At 42.7% G+C, this 9,678-nt stretch overlaps 2 protein-coding genes across 2 annotated transcripts; one reads left to right on the plus strand and one right to left on the minus strand.

The window, feature by feature from the left end:
- Window positions 1-1,352: 1,352 nt before the first annotated feature.
- LOC141842925 (gibberellin 2-beta-dioxygenase-like) lies at window positions 1,353-2,572 on the minus strand. The gene is made up of 3 exons (XM_074730915.1): window positions 2,169-2,572; window positions 1,739-2,084; window positions 1,353-1,592 (listed from the first exon to the last, which is right to left on the minus strand). Exons 1-3 carry the CDS (start codon window positions 2,570-2,572, stop codon window positions 1,353-1,355), a joined length of 990 nt encoding a protein of 329 aa, XP_074587016.1.
- Window positions 2,573-7,692: 5,120 nt separating this feature from the next.
- Window positions 7,693-9,429, plus strand: LOC141814636 (putative acetyltransferase At3g50280). Its single transcript, XM_074702607.1, has 2 exons — window positions 7,693-8,423; window positions 8,529-9,429. The coding sequence occupies exons 1-2, from the start codon at window positions 7,735-7,737 to the stop codon at window positions 9,196-9,198; spliced, it is 1,359 nt and encodes a 452-aa protein (XP_074558708.1). The 5' UTR covers window positions 7,693-7,734; the 3' UTR covers window positions 9,199-9,429.
- Window positions 9,430-9,678: the final 249 nt, after the last annotated feature.

The raw sequence follows: 9,678 nt of genomic DNA on the forward strand, positions 1-9,678 counted from the left end.
CCTCGCTCCGATAGATTTATTTACGCACAATTATTATATAACTAATTAATAACAGCATCCGGTCAAAACATTAATAGATCAAAATTTGATAATATTTTCATTAAAATATAAACAAAAAAGAATAATCTTTCTTATTCGACAATTTATGCTCTGTTCTCAGCTGTAGAAGAAGAAACCATACAAGAGACAGAGAACCAAGAATCGAATATTCACAATTTGTTTCAGCAATGCTGGACTTGACTGAGGTCAAAAAAAATGCCCACCACAACTGGAGACTGAGTAAACAAGTGCACTACTGCCAACGACCCTACTTGTATTGGACCAGTTTGCAAGTTGACTCATTATTTTCTTTGATTATTCGTGAATGCACTTAGCTTTTTCTATATGTTATTTTGTAGACTTCTTTTTTATTTGAAGGAGAAAAGAAAGAAAGAACCATTTGCAGTGTATGAGCTGGACGTCACTGCAACAGTCTGCACTTTGCAGGCATATGATTAATAGTGCTAAAGGAAGATTTTGTTTTGTGGCGTTGGTTGGCAATGGCGAGATGGAATGCATGAGAATCGAGTAGCTAGCTCTGCAGAAATCACTCCATGCCATTAAAAAAGCAAAAGCTGACCAGGCTCGTAAGTTAAAGCCTAACCAAATAACAGCTGGAGCCTGTAAGGAATCAAAGCATCAAATGACCTGTGCTGCATCAGCATTCGGCTCGTGAAGAGAGAGTGTGTTCATAAAGCCCTGTTACCCACGGCCCATAGCCCACTGACGACGGCCCAATACAAATTAATATAAAGCCTCGTTCGCTATTTAAATTTTTGGTTTGGCAAAAAATAATTATTTTTTAAAAAGTGGATTGGACGGTATTAATTATTTAATAAATATAAATATAAAGTTGCTGTCGACCCAAATGATTTTATGAGAATTAAATAAATCGAGGGAACAACTTAAGATCCCACCATAGGTCAATCATCAATCTGTCAACTTAATGTATCGTTCCCGATTATACCACGTGATGAAAATCTCAAGTTGAATTTTTTATTACGAGCACATAAATATGTAAAGGGAATTTCGGATTTCACCACCTGAACTTACAGAAACTGAATACGACTGATTCGTACCTAACAAACACAAAATAGACATGCAACCTAACATTCATTATTTTATATGTACACACATCTCATAATCTCGTCATCACTAACAACAAATTTCACATAACTGAACTACGTTAATAGTAAAGAAAAACAGCCTCAATAGAGAAAGAGGTAGAATCTTAAATATTTCTATGTTTGGTTAATCCTAAAGCACGGCCATATCGATCGATCGATCGCATATTCGTATGCATGGCTTTCTTCTCACCTCTCAAATTGCTCTAGCCGATTGTCTGACAGCCTGCTCCTGTAGGCACACCTCTTGTACTCACACCATGTGAACTCCCTGTACCTACTCTGCTCTCCCTCGCCCATCAGCAGAGGCAGAGGAGCCAACCTCTCCCTGGAAGGGGGCCCCCCGAAGTAGACCATGGACACTCTGGACTTGTATCCATTGGCCACCACTCTGTGCCTCACACTCCTGAATCTCCCATTTGTCAGAACCTGCATGGCAGAATTATTTTGATCCATCTGGCATCCAATGAATGAACACAATCTCAAAGGCCAACTTAAGGAAATCCATGCAAAACCTTACTTCCTGTCTCATCATCTTGTACAGTAGGGTACTATAACTGACATGTGGTTATTACCTGCAAGGAATCACCAACATTGATGAAGAAGGATTCTGTATCAGGGAGGACGGAGACCCAGGTGCCATCTCTCAAGGAGATTTCCAGCCCCGAGGTGTTGTTTGACCACAGCAGTGAGATGAGCTGTGGGTCGGTGTGCTCTCCGAACCCTGTCATGGTGCCATTGAGCCCTTGCAGCGGTGGACATGGAGGGTAATGGTTCAGCCTCAGCACTGAATCACTCTCCTCGTCCATGACCACTTTGCTGAAGATGTTCCTTGGCTCAATCATCAAGCCTTGAGCCATCAACTCCAGAACCTCACTTGCCAGCCTCCTCATTGCCTGTATGTACTCATTCAAAACAGAGCTGCATAATAACCGATCACATATCGGATTTCATCATCCGTCGTACAGATCGAAAACTAGAAAAGAAAAGAATTTGATAATATACCAAAAAGATCTCGCACAGGTTTCGTTGAGGAAGGCAAGGGAAGCATGTGAAATGGACTTGGAGGTGACCTCCAAGAGGAGATACTCCAGCCAACCCACATCACCATTCCCACCAATTTTCCTGTTGCCATAACCAAAAGGATTTGCGGGGCCGGAACTCTCCTTCTCCATCTGAGGCAAGCTGAAGAATTTGACAGCTTCATCTTCTAGCCTGGCAACGAGCTCCATGGGAACTCCATGATTGGTGACCTTGAAGAGCCCAAACTCCTCGCAGGCCTTCACAAGAAGGGCCTCCGCGCCCGGCTCCAGCATGTCGATGACCGGAATGCCGGAGAAGCAGCTCCTTGGTTTGTGCGGCGTTGGGAGGGAGACTTGCTCCAGAGATGGCTTTGTCAAGACCACCATGGCCGATGGTAAACAGAGCAAGTTTTTGTTTCAGGGGATGAGAATAGAGCAACGTTTTGCAAGCGCCCTTGCTTTACTACTTATATAGAAGTCGAATCATCATTAACTATGACACTTGTGATGCTGAAATGCCATGGTCAGCATATGGAAAGTTAATTTCATGACCGCCATGGCCCCGCATCCATGAGTGAAACATGAGTTAGAGTTACAAGTTCAACTTTACACCTTACCGGACAAGAAGTGATATTAGTAAGAATAATAGGTCAGGTATGCTCCTATATGCAATCTTAGAAAAGTGAACCTAGACCATGTAAAATATTGGAGAATAGAGGTAAATATAGTAGGTCAGGTATACTTATGAGATTAGGCTAAGTTGCTGATTTATTTTTGTATGCATTTCTTACAATAACTTGAGTCTGAAAGTAAGACTAAAGAAGTAGATAGACACAAATTAAACTCAACCAAACGAAGTCCGAGATGAATCTGACTTAACTCAAGTCAAACTGGATACAACAAGGATTGATAGACCAATCAAGTTTCGATTTACCGGGTTCGGGTTCAGACTCAAATCGATGATGTGACATCTAGTTCAAGATGAATCGGTAGATGGTCAATCTCAAAGATTGATAGACCGATAAACTTCATAAAAATGAGATTGTGAAGCATAGTCCAAATCGTGAAGAGCTCGATCTTTGGATCAAATTTTATCCAAGATTGATATACCGATAAGATTTATCGATAGATTGAAAAAGTCTTATAGAAGAAGGCCTTGGGAACAAAGTTGATTAACAATTCTTTACTGTTCAATACTTCATTTCCATGTTTGAATCAATGTTCAAAGCTCTACGATTAGAAAAATTCTAAGAGGGGTACTTCGCGCTCGAGACTTATAGATCAACTCGGCAAGAAATTTATTTATTTTATTATTACAAGTTGTGCTTTATCTTATATTCTTTGTATTTGTATTCAAATTCGTAAGAGATTTTTTGTCTTAGGACAAGTTCTGAAAAGGAAAATATTAATAGACGTATATTGCATTGATCTTGAACTAGTAACTCTATGATGAAAGTGAAAGAACGATCGATATTTAGCTCTCTATCGATCCTATGTTATTCTAGACACTTGTAAGCATCCTGGTTTTCTGCCTAATTTAAGGAATCTTTACGAATTGAACAATTAATCAATGAGATACTTGCCAGGAATGGGAACAAGCATTTCAGAGTGAAAGACGCACCACTTTATGTCCAAATCAGGCATCAGAAATACAACCTCAGTCTCTATTGGAGTGATATCACTTACTTATGCCACCAGTAACTTTACGTCGGGAGAAACTGAAGTGACCGACAGCAGCGTGCTCTTCTTGTTGCGCCACTCCTGGTTCCACCATGGCATCGGAACGTGTCGCGCTCTCATGCACGGAAGCAACTACAGCCCAAAGCTTAGTGGAGTTAGAATCTACCGAGTCAAGCCGAACCTTACGGTAAAAAACAGTGTCACTTGGGCGAGCAGCATGAGACGCTCACTGACCAATTGTGCAGACTCTGTTTATTCCAAATTGTGGAACGAGAAAGAAAAACTACGATCTCACTCTCGCACGCGGCAAAGCCGCATGAGGCTACCATGTAGGGCCGTGTGACATTACTTTAATTACTAGTGGTCACATAGGGCCGTTCGCATAGGGGTCATCGAGCGATAGTGGTACAAGGCCGCACGAGAGATGCACACATGAAAAAAAATTATAAGAGATTTGGACGGATAAAAAATATTCAATAAAATATTAAAAATTAATTTCGTCTTGTATTATTTTATAATAAGTAATATAATATAAATAATCTATTTTTTTACCAAATAAATTATTTTTCTTTTCATCCTTTTAAATAAATAGGAGGTCGACATCTTGAGGTGAGTATGGACGGCCGACGTGGGCAGATAGATGCCCTCCACGGCTGTGTGGGATTATGATTGGAGGACGATACAAGTGTCAGTGTGTGGTACCATTCTGTGTCCCGATAAGGATAGATGAATGCCCTTATTCAAGTTGGCCAATTATTTGGAGCCTTCAAGGGTGGAAAATGGGATGGGATTGGGAACCCTTGATCATTGAAGATACCTGCTGCTCCCACAGGACCATCCTTTTGATTCGAGGTGATGCGATATGTTTCACACCCACTCAGCTTATCCATTGCATTCGTTGTTCTCGTCGCCAGTCACAGCCGAAGCTTTCAATCTCTTACTGAGCTTTCTGACCTTCTTGTTTTTCAAAGAAAACTACTCGTTGGGAAATGAGCAGTGCAGTGTACTTTGGAATAGTTCAGAAACGGAAGAAGCGACCTGTTTTCTTTATGAAATGTGACTTAGATCTACTATTTTTCAAGTCTGTGAGATAGGGATTGATGCGAGCAAGACGGATGGCTGATAGATTTAATTTCAGGAGATATTAACGAATATAATGCATACAAACTAAATTTCAAGAATCAATGATTGCTTTAATTTGTCGTCGTTGGTAAAGCTTGGTGCTATTGGGTATGATGAGGTTCAGGATCGGAATCATCAATGGAGGCGAGTGAATGAATGATTTGGAGACACTGGAACCTCAATGTGTCGTGGATAAGATGCATGGGCCACAGCTGTAGGAAATGTATTATAAATGCGATCTGTGCTTCTAATTGCGCTCATTATCAAACAAGAAGAATCGAAGATGTGGAAGCATCCGTGCCACTAAAAGTACGGCGTGGGTGGGAATTGATTTCCTCCGCTAACTGTCAACCGCCTGGCGCCAAACTCGCATCCATGAACAAAAATGCCTCAAGTTCAATAAGCAAAATGTTTTCGATCGACGAGACGAGGCCCAGGAGACCCCACGGGGTTCTCTTCTTCATGGATGTTGCAGGTTCTCGTTGTTGTTTTAGCCTCGCAGCTATAATCTCTGTATGCAGTATTTGGCGAGGAACGCGATATTATTCACTTAAGCTTTGCATGCAATTAAACTAAAATTATACAATGGTGAGATAAACCTATATTTAAGTTTTATTGTTGCATGTATTATCAAACAGAGTTGTCAGTTGAGTCGGTATCCTATCAATTTCCTACCCTTTTTTGTTGGGCTTGGGCTTGGGCTCGCGCAGCCCAGCACCAAGGGGCGGGCTGTTGCCGCAATTACTAGCCCACCAATTTTTTTAAAGGGGAGGGCTGTTGCCGCAATAGCTGTCGATTCATTTACTCCACGGAAGTTTTTTTTTTTCGGAAAGTGCACGCAGCAGCCAATCCAGACGCCCAATTTTTGCGCTCCCTATTCAAGAAAATTCCTGTAAATATGTCGAGAGAATCATAAATAGAGTGATAAAGTCACTGTCTTGTAATCGAGCAATAATGAAATAACATGAGTAGGTTATAATTAAATTATTATTGAAAGATGATGTGAATCAACTAGCATTTTTTTTTATTGTGCAGGAAGTTGAAAATGAATAATCCGGCAAAAAAAAAAAAACAAGTTGTGAGATACGATTCCATTTTTAAAAAAAATATGTAAAAAAAACTAAAGTACGCTCATCATAAAATTAACCAAATCAGTATCTTAAAACATAATATAAATGTATGAGATCCCCATTGGTCAATTTAAGGCCTCTGAAACATAATATAAGTGTCAATATCTCCTCTATCATTCTTAAAAATTTTCCAAATTGAAATGTAAAATGATGTTCAATTTATAATATCTCTAGTTCTTTATGTAAAAAGGTGGAATATATTATCACAGCGGTCTCACACGGTCGATCTTACAATCATATTTGAAAAGGTAAATTAATCGAGAAATTATAGTTGATCATGACGGAGAACGGTATTACCTCGGCTTTGCCGAAATACCTCAAATCATGGTCTAGAGCACAAAAAAATTAAATATTCACAAATTAATGAATGAGATATAAACTAGATAAAGTTAAGGCTCTAATTCCCTTAATTAGAGTCTTGGCGGATTACTTGAACACTGCAATTCCTTACTACCCTATTCAGTACATCAACTTCTATTTAATTAATGGAGGAAAGAACATAAAAAAAAAAAACAAGAAAAGTGTAGCAACTAATGTGATGTCCATCGAGATTGAAATTACAAAAGAGGCACACGTAGCTCTAGAGGGCAACAGGGGAAAAAAAAAGGGTAAGACCGATCCAGTCAAAATTTAAATTTCTGATATGACCAATTAATTAATTAATTAATTTGACATGCTTTCCCACCTAATACTTCTTTTATAAAGGTGGAATCTACTATTTTAGTGGATTTAAACTCTTACCCTCTTATACAACTCTGCTATATCGTAACTAATTCAACTATATCTCAAAGATATAATACTTCATAAATACCATCACATGGTCCATTATTAACACGAATTTTGCCTAGTCCCACCATCATTTTTTAATAATAAAATTAATCAAAGCTTTAATTATTTCGCCTTTTTTTTTGGTTTTAATCCCAAGCTAATCTAGCCGCCAAGCGATTTGAGCTCCTTTTTAGCCATTCAATTAGGACAGATTTGATCTGAACCGTTGGCAACAAAACAGCCATCAATGCTCCGAACAAATCTTTTTCCAGCCATTTCGTGAGTTGCACTTCACCGCCGAAGTGGTCCTCTCTCAACAAAAAAAAAAAAAATGATAAAATCTCAGTCAATTTTATAGCCAATTTCTGGAGGTGATCTTCGGTCCCATGAAAATTTCCATCGATCATCAGAGTAAATCGGGAAGCACATACGGCAATCAACAGATGGCATCCTTTGATTGCGTTATCCATTTAAAAAAAATTCTTATAAATACATCATAACTGGGGATCGAACTACTGATCCCTAGGTCACAATCCGAATATCTTACATTGCACCGTTGCCCGGGTGGTCCTCTTTCCAGATTCCATCGCCAGACGGTGGCGACAGGTTTGTGTCGGACTTTAATTTGCAAACGTAACATAATTTGGTGCCATGTGCATATTCTTGGTCTTTAAGCTGTTCGAGTTCACCGTTGGTTTTCCAGAAAAAGAACGACGGCATTTGTAATAACGGCGCAGGGAACGTCTGTCCGATCTGTCTCTCTGTTAAGAAGCTCAATCTCAGTGTGCGAATTTGACGTTGAGATTGAGGTGACCCGGCTCTGCAACTGCAAGCAGCTCCTGCTTCAACATGACCTCCCCTTCGTCGATTACCCTTCACCGTATCTCCACCTCCACCATCAAACCACCACCTTCTCCCCTTGATTCCAGACGCGTCTCCTACCTCACCCCACACGATCTCTTCACCCTCTCCATGCATTACATCCAGAACGGCCTACTCTTCTGCCGCCCCGCTACTCTCGACCTCATTGCCGGACTCAAAACCACCCTCTCCCTCGCCCTCCACCATTTCCGCCCCCTCGCTGGACGCTTCGTCTCCGAGCCAACCCGCGACGCTGCCGGAGGAGGCATCCACGTCTACGTCGACTGGAACGACCAAGGCGCTGAGTTCATCCATGCCGCGGCACCGTACGTCTCCGCCGCCGACGTGGCATCCCCTGACGTCCCCTGTTTTCTCCACAATTCATTCTTTCCCCTTAATGGAGCCGTCAACTATGACGGGCATTCGCTGCCGCTCCTCTCCGCGCAGCTCACCGAGCTGGCTGATGGCTTCTTTCTTGCTTGTTCCTTTAATCACGCTATCGGCGACGGCGCTGCCTACTGGCATTTCTTTAATGTGTGGGCGGAAATAACAAGAAATGGCGGCGGAGACGGAAGCCGCATCTCGCAGCCTCCGGTGCTCGATCGTTGGTCCTTCGAGGGTGGTAGTGGCCGTCATCTGGAGCTTCCTTTCACCCACCCCAACCAATTCATCGAAAGGTACGTGACGCATCAGTTTCATCGATGTCATACTGTTCGATTTGAGGAAAAATTGATTTTTTTTCCCCATGATTTTCTCTCTATCGGCTCAATTCGACCCGTAAGGTTTGCGCCGCCAGTGCCGCTGCGCGAGCGGGTCTTCCACTTCTCTTCCGAATCCATTGCGCGCCTGAAAGCCAAAGCCAACCAAGAATCCAACTCCACCGCCACCATCTCCTCCTTCCAATCCGTCGCCGCCCTCGTGTGGCGGTCGGTCACGCGCGCCCGTGGCCTGTCGGCAGAGCGAACAACAGGCTGCGCCGCGGCCATCGACGACCGCGCACGGCTCCAGCCCCCGCTGCCGACCGAGTACTTCGGTGGCGCGGTGTGGGTAGTCCGGGCCACGGCGGAGGTGGGGGAGCTGCTGGAACGCGGGCTCGGGTGTGGCGCCATGCTAGTTCATGAGGCCGTGACGGGGCGCACGGACGGCGCAGTGAGGCGATCAGTGAAAGAGTGGGCGGAGGAACCGTGCATGTATCCGCTGAGCTTGTACGACCGATACGGCGTGAAGATGGGAAGCTCCGCGAGGTTCAACGTGTACGGGTGCGACTTCGGGTGGGGGCAGCCGGTAGCGGTGAGGAGCGGCGCGGCGAACAAGCACGACGGGAAGGTGACGTTCCACCCGGGGAGGGAGGGCGGAGGTAGCATGGATTTGGAGATGTGCTTGGAGCCGGAAACCATGGAGGCATTGCTGCATGACGAAGAGTTCATGAGTGCTGTAAATTTCCCAGCTTGATCACAATCCCTGCAGATTTTCAAACTATTGTTCAAATATTCGACTATCAACATCATGCTAAAAAATCAGATAATATCACAACTACCACAGCACGAGGCTTCTACGGTACAACCGATTAAAGGCCTGCGAATTGTACGTGGAGGAATTCGAGGGCCGGAACAAATTTGGATCTATTTTTATCCTAAAATATTTATAGAATTCTAATGATAATTTCATGTCCGTAATTAATAACTTGCGTCTGCAATCTGAAATGAAGACCTGCGTTTAGACCAAGTCTAGTAAGGTAGGCAAAAAAAAAAAAACATGGGACGACTAACTCTAACACTTCAAAATCAAAGGACTAAGCAAACCTACTTAACTTGGATTGTTTCGCATCTTCACAAAAATTAGGGTGCAGCTGTGCTTACGACAAGCTGGTCTTCGCTTTTTTCCGCCATGAAAACGATGCGAGTCACATCATCAAGTTGATACATTCAACCT

Source organism: Curcuma longa, chromosome 1, assembly GCF_044706935.1.
Source record: "Curcuma longa cultivar G26 ecotype Majalengka, Jawa Barat chromosome 1, ITB_CL_G26_1.1, whole genome shotgun sequence".
Taxonomy (NCBI): domain Eukaryota; kingdom Viridiplantae; phylum Streptophyta; class Magnoliopsida; order Zingiberales; family Zingiberaceae; genus Curcuma; species Curcuma longa.

Excerpts from the sequence above, each read along its gene's own strand:
- LOC141842925 (XM_074730915.1), bottom strand. The coding sequence starts at position 2,572 with ATGGTGGTCTTGACAAAGCCATCTCTGGAGCAAGTCTCCCTCCCAACG. Across the intron at positions 2,085-2,168 it reads ACCTGTGCGAGATCTTTTTG|CTCTGTTTTGAATGAGTACA; the intron begins GTATATTATCAA and ends GTTATTATGCAG. Across the intron at positions 1,593-1,738 it reads ATGTTGGTGATTCCTTGCAG|GTTCTGACAAATGGGAGATT; the intron begins GTAATAACCACA and ends TCTGCCATGCAG.
- LOC141814636 (XM_074702607.1), top strand. The coding sequence starts at position 7,735 with ATGACCTCCCCTTCGTCGATTACCCTTCACCGTATCTCCACCTCCACC. Across the intron at positions 8,424-8,528 it reads CCCAACCAATTCATCGAAAG|GTTTGCGCCGCCAGTGCCGC; the intron begins GTACGTGACGCA and ends TCGACCCGTAAG.